The sequence below is a fragment of the Dama dama genome, chromosome X (genome assembly GCF_033118175.1).
Source record: "Dama dama isolate Ldn47 chromosome X, ASM3311817v1, whole genome shotgun sequence".
Taxonomy (NCBI): Eukaryota; Metazoa; Chordata; class Mammalia; order Artiodactyla; family Cervidae; genus Dama; species Dama dama.
The window spans coordinates 116,983,994-117,003,730 of NC_083714.1; the positions used below are offsets into that span (position 1 = coordinate 116,983,994).

General features: G+C 33.2%; 1 protein-coding gene across 1 annotated transcript in view; it reads right to left on the reverse strand.

The window, feature by feature from the left end:
- LOC133052842 (cilia- and flagella-associated protein 47-like) overlaps positions 1-19,737 on the reverse strand; it is a 167,040-nt gene that overhangs the window by 48,512 nt on the left and 98,791 nt on the right. The window contains exon 13 of the mRNA XM_061137675.1: positions 17,550-17,648. Within this exon, the coding sequence (XP_060993658.1) occupies positions 17,550-17,648 (99 nt within the window). The remainder of the gene's footprint in view (positions 1-17,549; positions 17,649-19,737) is intronic.

Genomic DNA, 19,737 nt, shown 5'->3' on the forward strand with positions numbered 1-19,737 from the left:
CCATATGATCTCATATGTGAGGTCAAAAACAAAAACAAGCTCATAGATACAGAGAACAGACTGGTGGGTGTCGGAGGCACATGGGGGAGCAAATTGAGGATGGCGGTCAAAAGGCACAAACTTCCAGCTAAATATCAATAATAAATAAGTTATGGGGATGTAACATACATCATGGTGACTATAGTTAAAAATAACTGACAGTATATTTGAAAGTTGTTAAGACTTTGGTCACCTGATGCAAAGAGCTGACTCATTGGAAAAGACCCTGATGCTGGGAAAGATTGAAGGCAGGAAGAGAAGGGGACAACAGAGGATGAGATGGTTGGATGGCATCACCAACTCGATGGACATGAGTTTGAGCAAACTCTGGGAGCTAGTGAAGGACAGGGAAGCACGTTGTGCTGCAGTCCATGGAGCTGCAAAGAGTCGAACACAACTGAGCGACTGAACAACAACAAACAGAGTATATCTTAGAGGCTCTAATCACAAGAAAAATATTTATTTGTAACATTATACTGTGTGATGATAGATGTTAACTAGACTTATTGTGGTGATTTTTTCACAATGTATACAAATATCAACCTATTATGTTGTTACACCTGAAACTTATATAATGTTATATGTCAGTTATACCTCAACTTAAACAAGGAAGTAGAGGCAATGAGTATAAATAGCTCTTCCTAGGAATTCTTCTTCAAATATGAAAAGAACAATGGGTTGGTAGATACAGAGGTCAACAGATCGAAGATCACTTTTCCTGGTACTTCACTCTTTTTCATTATAATGATATAATCATGGTCATACTTTTATATTTCCTGTATTAAGGTAGGGGAATTATATTTCCCACCTCCATTGATATTAAATATAAGCTAATTTGAACAATGGAATGTGGGTGTAGGTGAAATATGCAAATACATTACATTTAGATCTTGTGTTCCCTGAGTCTCCTTCAGTTAGTGACTCAGCCTTTCCTTGTCTTTTATGGCCTTGACATTTTGAAGAGTATTGATAAGTTATTTTATAAAATACTCCTCAGCTTGAGTTTCTCTGATATTTTCTAGTGATGAGACTAAGGAAATATATTTTGAGGAATAATATCAGAGAAATTATTTTTCCCTCTCAGTGTCCAATTATCAGGGGATACATGATGTTGATATATTTTATTACTGGTCAGATTAATCTTTATTAATCAGTTAAGGTGATATCCTCCAGATTTTCCAATGTAGAGTTAGTATCTCCCTTTTGTATTTAATAAATACTTTGTGGAACTACTTTGAGAAGGTACAAATATTCCCTTTCTCTTTGAATTTTAACCTTCTGTTCATCCATTAGTGGATCTGGCTTGTACCATTTATGTATTCAGTAATTCTTCAGACCAGACCCCAAAACATTCATTTGATTATATTTGCTTGAATCTAAATATGAGCTTTGTCTTCTGTTCATTTGACTTCTTTGCCTATGTTTAGTCAATATAAATTAATTTAGTTTTTAGGTATATCTTAAAATCTGTCTGTATATAATTTTGTTCTTACTTCTAAATGATTTTGGAAATTCTAGTTCTTTTACCTTTTCATATACATTTTACAATGAGCCTGTCAATATCTACAAAAAAATCTGATGAGGAATAGATTGGAAATACACTGGATCTATATATCAAACTAGAGAACAGTGATATTTTAACAATATCTGGTCTTCAATCAGTGAACATGCCTATTTATTTAGCTTTATTAGATTTCTTTTGTCAAATTTTCCCAGTATTCAGTATACAGTTCTTATACATAATTTGTTATATTTTTACCTAATACTTGCAGGGCTTTTTGTTATTATAAATGACATTTTTAATGTCAAATTCCAATTGTCCATTGCTAGTATATAAAAATACAACTGGCTTTTGTATATTTGACTTGAAGAAGCCATAATTCTACATTTTAAAAGAATATTTTCCTGGATATGAAATTATAGATTGACAGTATTTTTTTTTCTTTAATCACTAAAGATGTCATACCATTATCATCTAGATTGCATGGTTTAAGAACAGAAGTCCTTATTCTAATTTATGTAATATGTCTTTTTTAAAAAAAGAAATTCTGGGGTTTCCTTTGTAGCTCAGTGGTAAAGAATTTGCCATTCAGTGCAGGAGACATGGGTTCGATTCTGCCTTGGTCCGGAAGATGTCACATGCCATGAAGCAACTAAGCCCGTGAATCACAGCTACTGAGTCTGTGCTCTAGAGCCCAGGAGCCACAACTACTGAGCCCATGTACTGCAACTATTGAAGCCCGCATGCCTAGAGCCCATGCCCTACAACAAGAAAAGCCTCTCCAATGAGAAGCTGGCGCATGGCAACCACAGTAGCCTCCACTCACCGCAACGAGAGAAAAGCCTGTGCAGCAGCAAAGATCCAGCACAGCCAAAAATAAATAAATAAATTTATAAAAAAGAAAATCTGGCTACCTTCAAGGTTTTCTTTTTGTTGCTTGTTTTTAGCAGCTTAAATATGATTTGCCAAGGTAGGAAAAAATGTTATTTTCATTTCAAATATTTCTTCGTTTCATTTGTGGTATTCTTACAATCTCTCTGCTTTCTTGAATTGCAATTATAAGTATGTTAGGCTGTCAGTTATTGCTCTATAACTTTTCAATGTTTTCCTTTTTCCCTGTCTTATTAATATTTTCCCTTTGTCTCTAAGTTACTGTAATTTCTGTTAACCTAACTTGAAAAGCACAGATTCTCTCTTTGGATGTGTCAAATCTGCTGATGAATCCATCAAGGCATTGTTTATGACTTCTTCTGTAGTTTCATTTCTAGCCTTTTTGTTATTTTTTTAAAATAACTTCCACTCTGATGCTGAAATTAATTCAATCTGTCATCCTGTCCATCTTTTCCATTCAAAGCTTAAACATATTCAGCCATAGTAATCTGAATGTCTTCTTAGGTAGTTTGACCATCTGTATGATGTCACGCTTTGGGTCTAATAATTGATTTGTTTCTTGAGACGTGTGTTATTTTCCCCTTGTCATTTGACAAGGGGATATACGTCTGTCTCATATATTTTTTAGCTGAGAGTGATACACTTTTGTTCATGTGGGGATAGTTTGCCAAAGAGTTTTTCTTAATGTCTGCTCCAGCCTCAGCTTCCGGTCTTCGCTTTGCACTGTACCTCACATAGGGTCTTCCTCCTGCAACTGTTCAGTGTGGTAAGGCCAGTGTTCTCTGTGGTTCTAATTAAACTTGATTGTCATGCAGTCACCATATCCTCTGGTTTGAGGGATGTGATTTTCTTACTTTTATTGTTCTCCTGCTAGCTGTTGCCCTATGTCTTACATAAATCCCTGCTCTCCCCCAAGATTAGAAGTTCGTTCCCCCCTCCCCCCGACCTTATGGGTTTTAACCTATGCTCTAAGGGCTGACCTATGCTCCAAGAACAAAATTTGTTGTTCTTCACCATGAAGGGTAAGGCTTTTGCTCCATAGCAATACAAGAAAGAGGGTCCAGGAATATTTTCATACCTTTCTCAGAGAAGCTGCAGGCCCCTCCTCTAAGTCTGTACCACAAAGGATAATTTTTCAAAGTTTCTCCAGTTTTGTCTGGAGTGCCAGTGGGATTTTAGGGGGTTAAGCTACTAAGAGGATGTCACTGTCAATCTATCTTAAGCCCTTGGGATAAAAATTATGACCTTTCAGTTTTCTCATCTTTTTGTTGTTTTTGACTGTGAACAGTGCTTTTTTTCCAAAGCTAAACATTTAAACATCACTGAGCAGAACATGGAAATGCCAAGTGACAGATTTTTAAAATTAGAAAGCTTAAAAGGTCGAGAAGTTTCTTGCCTAAGGTTATATTAATTGGTGGCAGAGTTGAGTTCATTGTAACTGTTATCAGCTAAACACTATTTCTATGAACCATTTACTGGGTCATTAAAATATTTTAGTACAAAGAAACTTTCTCTGAAACATATTTCTCTTAATAGTATTTATGATGATGGAATTTTGTTTATACAGTGATACCTAAAGAAGAGCTCATTTTTAATCCCTTTTCGCCTATTTGTCTTTTGGAGATCTTTATTTTATTTTCTAAAGTCACATTAGTAAAAATCTGTTTTAAATGTAGCAGTTTTATTTCTAGGTGAAACAGATTTTAACTGGAAAGAAATTATTTATATATTATTTTAAGATACTAGTGCTTTATATTTCACTAAATATCCAGGGAGTGTTAATTGAGAAAACATGGTTGTTATCTTTACAACTATTACATTCTAAAATACAAATTCTTTGAGTATGTAACTTCTACTGATCATAGCAAGGAGTTCAAAATTAGAATAACATCAATATTAATAATGAAAGTAGTAGCAACAACAATAAAACAAAATTAATATCCTATAAATCTGTATATCCCTCTACATGTATAAAATGCTTTGAGACAGTTTTGGCTTTACATTTATTATCTAGATTAATGCTAAAATAGAATATTCTCTTGTCAAATCATCACTGGTATAATTCATATTGCTTAAAGATAAACTTTCTCATTTTGAGGATTATGCATAATGCTTTATATAAACCTATAACAATATAAAAAGAAGGAAAACCATATATTTTTATTATGGAGAAGGATTTTGGCTTTCATTCACTGGCAGCAATATAATTGAGTTGGAACTATGAAATTCTCTTGAGAAGTTTGTTAAACCATTTTGTGAAAATAAGCATTTAAGGTAAATGATGTGTCAGTATTTAAAGATTATAGACAGGTAATATAAGAAGAAAAAATAAAGTACTTATCAATAAGCACATAAAAAACTATAAGAATTACTGTTTTAAGATGGATTAATAAAGTCAATGATAGAATTTTGTTCTTACTTCCCAAATACACTGATGATGGGCTATTTTTTAAGCAACATCTAAATTTCTGGTTTCTTCTATATCATATTGAGAATAGAGAAAGCGACTAGTCATATTAGATATAAATACACACCATAAATATCACAAATTTTACAAAAAGTACTGGCTAGTTATAATTAAATTACTGAAACAACATATAGAATGACCATAAAGAAATCTTGAAGTACGTATTTATGAATATGTTATCTTATTAACATATGCATCTATTAACTAAAATACTATATAATATTAAATATATTAAAGAGTTAATATACTCAAATATGCATCAGTATATTATAATCATGATAACATTTCTTCATATAAATTAACTTATACATTATTATTGATTTAAATTAATTTAACTAATATATAATATACAATTTATATATTAATGTTGTTCCCATTCATTGGGAAAGCACTGGATTATTTTGTAAATGACACAATCACAACAGATATCTAGCTAAAGGAAAAACAAATAGGAAAACCTGCACACTAAATATAAAGATAAGTTCTAGATGAATTACATATTTAAATATATTTTTTAAAAACTCTACGAGACGTTAGAAAATAATTTAGTAGTCTATTTTCACAATGTTTGAAGGAGAAAATCTTTCTAACCAAGAAAGGTGAGTCAGGGAATAGAAAAGAAAGGGCTATTCAATGACAAAATTGCAAAAAAAAAGAATAAAGCTATGGGAAAATTCTATAATCAAACACAATAAACAAATAATAGATTGAAAGAAGTTATCTCCCAGGGACATATCAAAAATGTTTTCTAAATTAATAGGAGGCAACACTTCCAAATCCATTCTATGAAGTCACCAGTACCCTGATATCAAAACCAGATAAAGATAAAAAAGAAAAAAATTACAGGCCAATATCTTTCAAGAATATAGATGTAAAAATACTCAATAAAACATTAGCAAAATCAATTCAACAATACATATAAAAGGATCATACACCATGATCAAGTTGGATTCATTCAGAGTTGCAAGGATGGTCTGACATATGCAAATCAATCAATGTTACATATCATATCAGCAAAAGAAACAGCAAAACTACATGATTATCTCAATAGATGAAGAAAAACTGGTTGACATTGTTCATACTTTTTATATTATTAACATGCCCATACTACCCAAAGCAATCTATAGATTTAATGTAATCCCTATCAAAACACCCATGACATTTTTCACAGAATTAGTAGAACAAATAATCCTAAAATTCATATAGAACAACAAAAGGCCCAGAATTGCCAAAACAGTTCTGAGGAAAAGGAACAAAGTTGGAAGCATTGTCCTTCAGACTATACTACAAAGCTACAGTAATCAACACAATGTGGTTTCAACACAAAACAGACATGTAGATCAATGTAATAGAGCAGAGAGCCCCAAAATAATTCCAATTCACACATCTATGATCAATTAATCCACAACAAAGGAGGCAAGAAAATACAATGGAGGAAAGACAGTCTCTTCAACAAGTGGTATTGGGAAAGCTACACATAAATCAATGAAATTAGAATACCTCCTTACATTTTATGGGCTTCTCAGGCAGCTCAATGGTAAAGAATCTTCCTGCTATTGCAGGAGACACAAGAGATGCAGGTTCAATCCCTGGGTTGAGAAGATCCGCAGGAGGAGGCCATAGTGACCCACTTCAGTATTCCTGCCTGGAAAACTCCATAGTCAGAGGAGCCCAGTAGCCCCTGGGGTCACAAAGAGTTGGACATGACTGAGCAACTGTGAATGAACACACACGGTTGCATCATACATACAAATAAACCCTAAATTGTTTAAAAACCTAAATATAAGACTTGACACCATAAAATTCCTAGAAGAAAACATAGGCAAAACATTCTCTGACATAAATTACAGCAATATTTTCTTAAGTCAGTCTCCTAAGGCAAAAGAAATAAAAGCAAAATAAACTAATGAGACATAATCAAACTTAAAAGCACTTGTACTGCAAGGGAAGCTATTAACAAAATGAAAGGACAACCTGTGAAATGGGAGAAAAGATTTGCAAATGATGTGACTGACAAGGGATTAATCCCTAAAATATACGAACAACTCAATACTGAAGAAACAAAAAACCCAACCAAAAATGAGGCAGAAAATAGACGTTTCTCCAAAGAAGATATACAGATGGCCAACAAGCACATGAAAAGATGTTCAGGTCACTAATTATTAGAGAAATGCAAATCAAAACCACAGTGAGGTATCACCTCACACTGGTCAGAATAGCCATCATCAAAAAGCCTACAAATAATACATGCTGAAGAGAATGTAAAAAAAAGAGACTCTTCTACACTGCTGGTGGGAACACAAACTGGTATGGCCACTATGGAAAACAGTGTAGAATTTCCTTAAAAAAAACTAAAAATAGAGTTTCCATATGATCTAGTAATCCCATTGCTGGGCATATAGCCAGAAAAGATGGAAACTCTAATTCGAAAAGATATATGCACCCCAGTGTTCACAGAACACTATTTACAATAACCAGGACATGGAAACAACCCAAGTGTCCAACAACAGATGATTGGCTTAAGAAGATGTGACATATATGCACATGCACGCACACACACACACAATGGAGTGCTGCTCAGCCATAAGAAGAAATATTGTCATTTGCAGCAATATAGATAAACATAGAGAATATTATACTTAGTGAATTAAGTCAGACAGAAAAAAAATATTAAGGACATCACATGTGGAATCTAAAAACAATACAAATGAATCTATATATAGAACAGAAATAAGCACATAGACATAGAAAACAAATTTTGGGTTACCAAAGAAGAAAGGGAAGAGAGGAGGGATAAATTAGAAGTATGTGATTAATGGATACAAACTATTAAACATAAAATAGATAAGCAACAAGGATTTACTATACTATATAGGGAACTATATTCAATATTTTATGATAAACTATCACTTTGCTGGTACAACTGAAACAATATTGTAAATCAACTGTGCTTCAAATAAGAAAAGGTTTTCAACTGATGACATGAAAAAGTGTTGCAAATTAATGGCAGATGTAAAACAACCTAATATCATTTAAAATGGGCAAAAGTTGTGAAAATACAATTTACATGAAGCCAAATGTAAACACTAATGTTAGGTCTGAAAGTTCTGCTTCCTGGAACCCAATAGGTTTCTTACAATGGCCAACTGAATGGCATCATGTTGACAACAGAGACATTAATTTTCAAAGAAAGGGGATGCTACCTAACATTTATCCATCTACCTACACATCTACATTTACATAAAGCTAAATTAGAATTTTTTGAGTTACATGAAAATGACTAAAATTATATTTGATTAGTTTCAGTTAGATATACATAATTATGTGGGAAAAGAAAGGCCTGATGTTTTAAAGAAAAATATAAATAGAGCAACATGGTTAAATGTATCTTCTCTATGTGCTTTTCTGCCAGGAATCTTTAACCAGAAGTAGGATTCCCTAACACTGAGATTGCTCTGCAGACAACAATCTAAATTGAGGCTCTAAATCTTTTCTTTTAAATCGAAGATAAAATTTAATTAGCCCTTACAGAAATTATTTACATTGTGTAAAATGTTTTGAATAGTGTGCTAATCCTTTTACCACTGCATCATGGAATATCATGAGTAATAAAGTGATATGATAGTCCTTATATGAGCACTTTTAATTATATTCATCTTTCTCTTTAAAATGATTCAAGGTTTTTTATTCTTGAGCAGAGAAAAGTGTTACTTTCAGTAAAGTCTTTTTGTTATCTAGGAAGCAATAAGATAAAATATAATAGTGAGCTTTTATACTTAAAATAAGGAAGAAATTATTAAGTATAAATAATCACAAAGGTATTTTGTATTATGTGACAACAAACTGTATATTTTCTATTGTGCTTGTCAAAAAGAATGAGATATATTGCCAATACTATCACTATTTTTAGAAGGTGATCAAAAGTAGTTTTAAGCATGATTTGCCTATTAGAACACTTGTAAAAATATTTTAAAAATAAAATGTAAATGTTTTTGAAGGCACAAAGCTGATGAACTAGTGAAAATACATAAAATGACACTGATACCAAGATTTAATTTCACAGAAATGTCATTTCTTTCTACATATATAAAGTTGCAATTTAAATTATAACTTTAAAATAATCCCAGTAAATATTTTCTCAGGTTTTCTCTAGAGGTAGTTAAGTTTATTATAAGGTTCATACAGATAAATAAACAGCGAATAACAGCCAATAAAAATCTTAGAAAGGAAAAGCAATATGACAGAGCTATCTTCAATACATACTAAAGAAAGAAAGAAAGTGAAGTCGCTCAGTCATGTCCAACTCTTTGCGACCCCGTGGACTGTAGCCCGCCAGGCTCCTCTGTCCATGGGATTCTCCAGGCAAGAATACTGGAGTGGGTTGCCATTTCCTTCTCCAGGGGATCTTCTCAACCCAGGGATTGAACCCAGGTCTCCCACATTGCAGGCAGACACTTTATCCTCTGAGCCACCAGGGAAGCTAAAGCACATTATAAAGCCTCTCTAATTGAAACTGTAATTTGGGCTCTAAAAGACAGATCAGTGGAATAGTAGAGATAATTCAGAAAGAACTGAAGTACATATGGCAGTTTAGTCTATGATAATCTTGGCATGTCAAATCAGTAGGGATAAGATGGGCTTTTAAATAAATCTTGAAGAAATATAGTAGACAATCATTTGGATAAATTAGATGAAGAGAAACACCATATTCTTGGATTGAAAAACTCAATAACTTAGTATTTCTAAGATGCCAGTTGCTCACAAATTAACATATAGTTAATTAACATTTAATTAATTAATGTTAAAATTAATTAATTTAACATTTAAATTAAAGTCCTCACAAGGGAACATGTGTATATCTGTGCTCCTGTGTGTTTGGTAATTACTAGTTGATTCTGAAATTATTATGAAAGTTCAAAGCATCTAGAATAACTAAGACAATCTTGAAGAAGAGGAAAAATTTGAAGGGTTTATGTTAGTACATATTAAGACTTGCCATATGGTAGTTGAGATACACGGTATTGGTGCAAAAACGTATGAATAGACAACTAGAAAGGAACAGAATCTAGAAAAAAAACTCATACATATTCTGTCAATGGATTTAAGAGAAAAGTGTAATCGCAATTTAAGTAAGGAAAGGATGACTTTTTCTATAAATGGTGATAGGACAATTATGTATATATAATGAACAAAACTGCTTTCAAATTGTAGTGCTGGGAAAGACTCTTGAGAATCCCTTGGACTGTAAAGAGATCAAACCAGTCAATCCTAAAGGAAATCAACACTGAATACTCATTGAAAGGACTGATGCTGAAGCTGAAGCTCTAATACTTTGGCCACCTGGTGTGAAGAGCTGACTCACTGAAAAAGACACCGATGCTGGGAAAGATTGAGGACAGGAAGAGAAGGGGGTAACAGAGGATGAGATGGTTGGACAGCATCACTGATTAATGGACATGAATTTGAGCAAACTCCAGGAGATAGTGAAGGACAGAGGAGCCTGGTGCGCTGCACTCCATGGGGTCACAAAGAGTCAGGACACGACTTAGCGACTGAACAATAACAAAACAATGAATAAAATGAACCTTGATTCTGACATCTTATCATATTTAAGATTATTGAGATAAGTATCAGGAAAAGTGAACAATAATGCTTCTACTAAAAAGAAGATATATCTTTATGACTTTATGCCCCAAGCTATCAAGATTATTGCCAGTATACAGTACCTAGGTACCAACTTTTTGGGAGAATTGCCTTCAGCAGAAGAGAGTCACCTGACCCAGTTAAACTCCTTTCCAGGATTAGACTACATTTCATGATGAATTGATGGGGTTGGGGTGGGAGGGATGGGCGTGAAGAAATGAGATGTAAAATCCTGGCCTCCCATGAGACAAGTGCTAGGGCCTGGTGCCCTGGGAAGACCCAGGGGAATCAGGTGGAGAGGGAGGTGGGAGAGGGGATCGGGATGGGGAATACGTGTAAATCTATGGCTGATTCATATCAATGTATGACAAAACCCACTGAAATGTTGTGAAGTAATTAGCCTCCAACTAATTAAAAAAAAAAATTACACTCAAAGATACAATGTTCCAGGCTGGAGGAAAAAAAAAAAAAAATTCCTGGCCTCCTCATCTCCAACTGGGGAAACTCTGAAGCACTATCCTTGTTTCAGTGCTTGCCAGGGTGTGAGCTGACACTTTTGTCCTCACCTCCCTCTGTTCAGTTTTGTTTTAGCCTCTCTTTCCCAGTGCTGCAGACCCTCATATACTGCCCACTAGGACACTTCCTGCACACCAACCTCCTTCTCAGAGACTGCTTTCCAGGAAGACTTTTTTTTTTTTTTTGCAAGAGTGGCATTTATGATACTTCTGAGTGAAACTTGGACAGATATTTAAAGTTTTCGTTTTATTTTTACTGACGTTTTATAGCTATCTTCTGTTTAAAACAAAATTGCATAATTGGGTACGAGTCCAAGCCCTACATTCGAACCCAAGTTCCAGCACATACTGTGAGTGTGATCCTGGATATAACTTATCAGCATAAGTTACACATCTCAGTATGCTCATCTCTAACACAGCACTATTAATGGAATCTGTCTCCTAGGGTTGTTGTGAAGACTAAATGAATTGATATTTATAAAGTGTTTAGTTTCTGGAACAGAGTATATTGTTACTGCTCATGACAAGTGACACTGCTTTCTACTAAAATACTATTAGGTAAATTATATAGGGGATACTAGGAAATGCCAAAGTTTGTGAAAGTGGTATGAATAATAGAAATTTGCTGAGTTTTTAAATTTAAATGTTGAATGAACAGAATATATAAAGGATTAGGAATAGCAAAAGGAGAAACAAGGGTGAGTCATTTTTTAATATAGTTAGATATAAATATAGATATCTATAAAGTTGGATACTCTTAAAACATAAATATGAATATAAAAATAGATATCTACTGTTCTGTAATATATCCTCTTCTAGAAAAGGTATTGACCAAGGCAACAAGACTTTCATCAATGAGCAGCTGATGAAAATTAAAATCATTTCTCTCCTAACTGTTTCACCTAAAAAGCAGTTTTCAGGAGAAAAATAACTGCTATTTATTGCTTTATTCATTTTTCAGAAATATATTTCCTGGCATGCACTGGCAGTGTGCTAGATCCTGTTTCATCTAAAACTGAGAAAATCAGGAATTCATCTTTGCATTTACCTATTTTCACCTATGCAAATAATACTAATAACCAATACTTGTACATAATTTTAATGTTTAGACATTTCATCACATGCACAACTGCATTTGTTCAAAAAATACCTTATCAGGAAAAAAATATCCTATTAGGTAAAATTGATTTCTACTTTTTCTGATTTCCAAAACAGGGTCTACAGAGTACAGAAACCAGCTCAAGCTAACACAGCTTTTCCACATTACAGTAAAAAAAAAAAAAAAAAGATCAAGGGGGGGAAAAAAAAAAAAACAAAAAAACAGAACACAGATTCTCACACTGCAAGTCTAATGTCCTATTCCTGTAGTGTGGCTCCCTTCCTAAAGCCCTAGGTCTAACTTTACACATATATAGATTTGTAAAGTAGTGCCTACTCCCTAGCGCTACACTATGATATATAATAATGCTAATCTACGCCCCCCTCCCTTTTTCTTAACTAACACAGTCAGAGGATCCATGAAAATGTTCCAGCTAAGATTTTTTTTTTCTCAAGAGTTTAATCTTGATTTTCCTTCAGTGACATTTGAATACTTACTAGTAAAAGAGAAGAAAAAATACTGCAACTCTTATACATGTCTCAGCATTATAGAAGGATGTCTTCTGAGATCACAATTCACCTATACTCTTGTCTCATTCTTGGTTACTTGACCTAATTAGATGTGTAGACAAGACTGAGTTTTAAAGTGACAACCTGGCAGGTTAAGATTCTCCACTGACAGGAAGACCTTTTTTTTCTCCTCCTGTCTACTTCCTGTCACCAGTTATGAGAGAAAGATAACAAAAAGAACAGTGAAACTACTAAAAACAAAATGAAGTATTTAGCTATTAATATCTATAGCTTCCCTTGTGGCTCAGCTGGTAAAGAATCCGCCTGCAAGGCAGGAGACCTGGGTTTGATCCCTGGATTGGGAAGATCCTCTGGAGAAGGGAAAGGCTACCCACTCCAGTATTCTAGCCTAGAGAATTCCATGGACTGTATAGTCCATGGGGTTGCAAAGAGTTGGACATGATTGAGTGACTTTCCCTTTCCCTTCATCTGTAGCTTAGTATAGAACTCAGTCTAAGGAAGAAAAATTCTAGAAAAAAAAAATGTTTCCTTTGAGGAATGAAATGGATGTGAACATCTTTTTCCAATGTAAAAAATAGTTTCAATGGCTAGGGTTCTTGCCTTGGTTTCTATCTATCTATCTATCTATCTATCCATCCATCCATCCACCCATCTATCTATCCATCAATCCATTCACCCACCCATTCAAGTTTATTAAGGGATTTCATAAATGCAAAGGAACTTAAAATTTTAGAAAGAACTAATATGATTTAATATGAGGAGTATTTGCAAAAATTATTTTTATCCATGTCCTTCTGTCATTGTACAGACCAAAATGTTGGTAAAGTCAGGTTGTGACTGGGATGATGCATAGACAAGCTTACCATGGACTGAAGCAGCAACATTCACAAATGAGGAATATATTCTAGTATTACCAGCTGTTACTTGGTTTCCCTTTAATGTCTAGCATTGAACTGAATTGAACTGAATGCACTGTCACATTACATGGCAAATTGGACAATGCAAGTTCAGAACCTCACCACTCAATCAGCTCATCTGAGAGCATGCAGGTGTAGAAAGACGTATTTTTAAAGCTACAAATGCTTTTTATGGTACATGAGGCAATTTTTACAATACAGTCAAAGAATTTCAAAGTCTTTAAAAAGCCAATAGCACTGTAAGAAACAGATCCCATTTCTTTTGTACTCTTATTGTTTATGTTCTCCAACTCATCAGGGACATCCTTAACACTAATATTATATCATATAAGAATATTAGAGCAAATAGGAAGTTTCTTGAAAATAAACAATCCTCTTTGGAAATTTTATTATATAGAGCAGCAGGGAATATATTTTGAAATGTCAACCCACTGCACAGACAGGGTGTCCACTGTTAGAAGAAAAATCCAGCAGAAGACTGCATTAAATTTGAAAACCATTTGAAGACAGCATTAACAATATAAATGATAACTAAGAAGGTACATTTATAATTTTTACATTTTTAAAATTTGAAAAATTTAAATGGAACACAAAATGTTGGTCTCTGTGTTGCACAGAAATTACATTATATATAATTCCTAATGAATTATTTAGGTTTTAATTTGAAAATGTCTTAAAAATTATTTGCTGCAGAATAAGGACCCAGGAATAAAAAAAAAGGAAGCATAAAAAAAAGCAAAGTCATTTCCATATAAAATAGTTCAAAATTAGCAAACAAAGATGAAAATTTTATAAACTAATTCAATAAGATTGCTGACTCTGGTAAGAGAAACAATAATTTCCATAATCTCCATATTCAACTCTATGTTTACAGTGAATGATTCCCTGCCATTTTATTATTTTTTTTACCTTTTGACCACCTTTACACAATATTTGTATTATTTAAATAAAAGTACTGCCAATGGAAATTTTGTATTTTTTTCAAGCAAAAATAAACTTCATTAATATTCATAAATACTATGTTTGAAAATATTAAGGAAATAATTGGTCCTGGATAAGAAGATTAAATATTATAAAGATGCAGTTCCCCTCAAATTTGTCTATAGGTTTAATGTAATTTCAATCCAGTTGTTTACTGTGGCTTTTCAGAACTTGTTTACAAGTTGTTCTAATTTTTTTTCTAGAAGTATTAAGAGATGATAAAAGGAAAGGAATGATTGAAATGACAATGAGAAAATAGAAATAAAATAAGAAAACATAAACCTGTAGGATTTAAACTCTATGGCATTGGGAAAAGACCTGAAATACAGATCTGTGTAACAGGGTACACATGATCTGAATATAGAATATCACATTGCAAAAATTAATAACAACAAAATAATAACTATCATTTAATTAAAAGATAGAAATCTTGCCTCTTAAGAGGGGGATCAAATTAGACTGTAATTTCATAGTGAAAAAACCAAAATCTTGATGAATTAAAGGAGAAAATGAAAAAGATGCCTACCTACCTGTAACTCCTTCCCCATTATAAACAAAGAAGAATAAAGAAAATAGTGGTAAATTTCCAACTTATTTACAATATATAAAGGCTTTGAAAGTGTAAAATCAATTGAAGAAATGAAAAAAGAAGAAAATGTCTCATATCAATGGGTTAGTAAAATTGAAATATAAGCAGACATAAATAGTCACTACAAAAACAAAGTTGTTATTTGGCATTAAGCTGGTTTCTAATTTTTTTGTTGCTATAAATAACTCAATATCAAACATCTCTGTGAGTAAATAATCCATCTGCTGGTTATTTCTTGAAAATATCTCACCAGAAATGGAATTACTGTGTCAAAAAAAAGTGCTAATTTCTAAGCTTCTTTATATACATCACACAAAGTGATTTTCAGCAACTGAGAGAGTTAATTCCTAGGCAGGCTGATAAGAAGTCTGGGGTCCCCGAGGAAGGGGAGGAGGAGGGGGAGGAGGAGGGGGAGGAGGAGGGGGAGGAGGAGGGGGGAGGAGGGGGAGGAGGAGGGGGGAGGAGGGGGGAGGAGGGGGGAGGAGGGGGGGAGGAGGAGAAAAGGACACACTTTTTTCTTTTTAACATTCCTTCATCTTAATCATGTAATTTTTTTTTTCTTTAAGCCCAGAGCTAATGATTACACAACAAAACAACCCATTTTGCTCAAGGATATGTTTTGCCTTAAACTCTGCGTCAATGATTATATAACAACAACATATCCTGTTCAAGGACATGTTTCTTGTCATCTTAAACTGTATGTTGTGAGGGTGGGTCTGGTAAGCCTTTTACAACCTTGAGACAATCTTTTGATTTACTGTAATAACCAACTGAAAAAGTATATAGCTCCCTTGCTGAAACTAGCGAGGGGGGCACTTTCCGTCCCCCTTCTGATGTCTATGTCAGAAGCTTTCTCTGTTCCTTTTCCACTGTAATAAAACTTGTGTCACACAAGAGCTCTGAGTGATCAAGCCTGTCCCTGATCCTGAAGCTGAACTCTCTTCTTCAGAGATCACGAATCCGACATCAATCACTGTAAGCTATAACAACTATTGTAATGATTTGGTGATCCGTGCTCAGTTGCGTCCAACTCTTTGCGACCCCATGGACTGTAGCCCGTCAGGCTCCTCTGTCCATGGGATTTCCCAGGCAAGAAACACTGGAGTGGGTTGCCATTTCCTGCTCCAGGGGATCTCCTCAAGCCAGGGATCAAACTCGCATCTCTTATGTCTCTATACTTCCCTAATCAGTATTTGTGGAGAAGGAAATGGTAACCCATTCCAGCATTCTTGCCAGGGGAAATCTCATGGAGAGAGGAACCTGGCAGGCTACTGTCCCATGGGTTGCAGAGTCGGACATGACTGAGTGACTACACACACACAATCCATATTTGTTCCTATTTCATTGAAACAGAAAAATTTTTTATAAAAGAAAGGAAGAGAAAACTTAGCTACCATTTAACTTAACATCTATTTGAATATTAGTGACTGAACTTATTTTTATTAATTGTTTGGCCATCTGTACTTTCTCTTTGGTGAACTGCAATTCATACTTCTTTCAATATATTGAAAAGAAACAGAAAACAAAGATGTTGAAATCAGACATACGGTAGTCTGGCTTTGTTAGCAAACAACTGTTTTGATGTTGTGTAAGTTAATTTTTCTGAACTGCAATCTCCTTGATTCAATAAGAATAACACCTAAAAACATGGAGTTAATGTATCAAATGAAATAAATTAATAAGGTTCAGAATGCTGATATAAATGACTAGAGTAAAAATAAGTCATGAACCCACTTATATTTAAATGTCAGTAGTAGTTACTGATTTTAGCCATTATTTTTAAATTAATTACGATAATCTGTATTTTATATTTACAATAATTATTAAGATTATTTGTTGCAATTAAAGATATTTTAAGCAAAGTCATAGTTTGTGAGCTTTAGATTTTTAAGCAACTTCATTATTTCTTATGCCTTATAATTTTTTCCTATTCATCAATATGCAAATGGGATGACTAATAGATACACACCCTAAAATACATTTTCACCAATTGTCAGCTTTGCAAAGATGAAATTATTTTTCATAAGTGTAAGCAACTTTAGCACACTAGGTATTTTTAATTTTCCAAAATCTTCTTTGACTCACACACTTATGTATTAAGTGATGTGACATTCAACTATTCAAAATCTCAGAGATAACATTTTTTTACAAGTTGTATTCATGCATTATGGAATGAAAAAGTGAAGATGTGATAACTATACATAAAGGTTACATTATCCACATTTTTCTGTCAACGTACTAAAAAAACTTGTGAAAATTTTTAACTTGTATATTTCATTTTCCTTAAATAATTATTAAGACAATAAGACATATATTTATCATCTCTGAAATGTGACAGCATACAGAATGACAGAACATAAAGGCAGAAATCCCATACCTTTTGTGTGAGTCACACCACTAATCTTGAAGGCAGAAGTCTCCTCGAGGAAGCTGTCCCAGATTTGAGCCATGACAAGACGCTTGGGCTTTTCCTCACCTAATCAAAATATAAAGAGATAATAGACTTCAATGTCACATTAAAGAGGACAAAACCAGTGGAGACTGAAATAGAAGCAAAATCTCCTTTTAATGGAAAATTTTCAGATCATTTTTCAAGGTATATTTAAGATTAGATTTAAATGACATTTCTGAAGCAGATATTCATCACTATTAACGGTTTTCTCTATAATATTAAAAAGTCAACTTATAAAATCAACTCATAAATTCTTAGAATTTTCAGTTAAACTATTCAAATTAAAAGATACTAAAGAGATCATGTTTGAGTCCACCATCTAAAAATAGATTATAGTAGTTAGTTAATAACTATACATGCATAAATACACACTTTTGCAATGTTAATAATTTAAACTAACCACTACAAAAATCAATCAATTATTCAAAATGTGCTTATGGGTTATATAATAAGTACTTGCTTTTAGTGCTACCACGTATAAAAAGTAAAAGTCTCTGTTAGCACTTACATTTATAATTATGGAGAGAGGAACATACACAAATTAACTTACACAACATATTGAACTAGATGTCAGCTGATAAGAAGGGGATTTTTGTAACATACAGTAAAATTGTATACATATTTACCATTTTGCCCATCAATACTACTTGTAGAAATACATCTTAAATATACAAAGACATTATTTGTATAGCAAAATGCATGGGGCACATTTGTATAGCAAATTATTTGAAATAATGAAAATATTTATGTACTAGAGACTAGTTGTATATAATCAATAGTGTAATAACAAAAAAAAAAAAAAAACTGAGTACTAAAAGTCATAAAAATCTATGAGAAAGATGTCCATTAACCATTTTATTAGGATTTCAGACATGGGTAAAGTCAGCAAGGTGTAAAAGAAATCATACAGTGTTCTACCTTTGTGTAAGAGGATGAAACAGAACCATGTGTGTATATATGCACTTATCCAAATATCTCATTTTTGCAGACATAAACATAGTATGGATAAATTAGAATCAAATGATGATGGCCATCTATATGGTTGATTGAGAAATTGGTAGATGGCTGAATTACAGGAATGGTATTTCTTTAAGTAGAACTTTTTATACAGATGAGTTTTGAATAATATATGTTTCACAAATTCAAAAATAAATTTAGAAAGTTTTAAAAAGCAAACCTAAAATTGAATTAAAATTAGAATTTAAGAAATCCTAATTAGAAATTAAGAGACTCATCTTTACATAAATTGACAACACAACTATACAGAATAAAGAATTAAATACTGTGGCTATTTCATTGGCATATAGTTTCTTGTAGTAAATCTCTTATGATCTTTGTCATATAAGTTAACTATTTTTATTCTTCTTGTCAGTCATGTTTCCTTATGGTCCTTTAATAATTCAGGCCATATTATGATGCCAAGTCACCAAGGAATATGAGTACAAGAAGATATGCACATGGCAGCTAGAATAAAAAGAGTCCACAAAAGAAAGGGTGAGGAAGTTAGGACAGAGAGATCCCATCATTAAGAAAAGCAAAGGAAGAATCTCTTCATAAAGTAATGAAGAAAGTGGAAGAGGGGAAGATATCAGAGGTCAGCATCTTCCTTGGTCTCCAGTCTCTTCAGGTTGAAAGAAGAAGGGCGAGAACCTTTTAAGTCTAAACATTCTCCCAGGACACAGTGAGTTTACATTAAAGACTTTTAAATTAATTTTTAAAAAGAGAAAACATTTTTTATTATCAAGCTTACTATCTTTTCTTGTCATATAGGAGAAAAAAATTTTAGAACAATGAAATAAAATTAACAAATTAATTTTATTTTAATGCTAAAATTTTGATCCAATATGTTTTTATAACACTCATAGTGATACAACTGCCCTCAAGATTCCATTCCCTGGAAAGTTCCATTAATCAGCCTTGTGTATTCCCACACCAGGAACTGTAAGCCTGACAACTGGTACAAAGTTCGCAAACACGTATTTCCTTGGTGCCTACCTTAATTTATGGTTTCCAATCCCAGCCAAATATAATACCTTTTTTAATTTGAATTTTGTCAGCTCTATCTTCTTTTCCCTCCAGGCATTTATTTCAACCCACTGTGCCACTCTTCAAA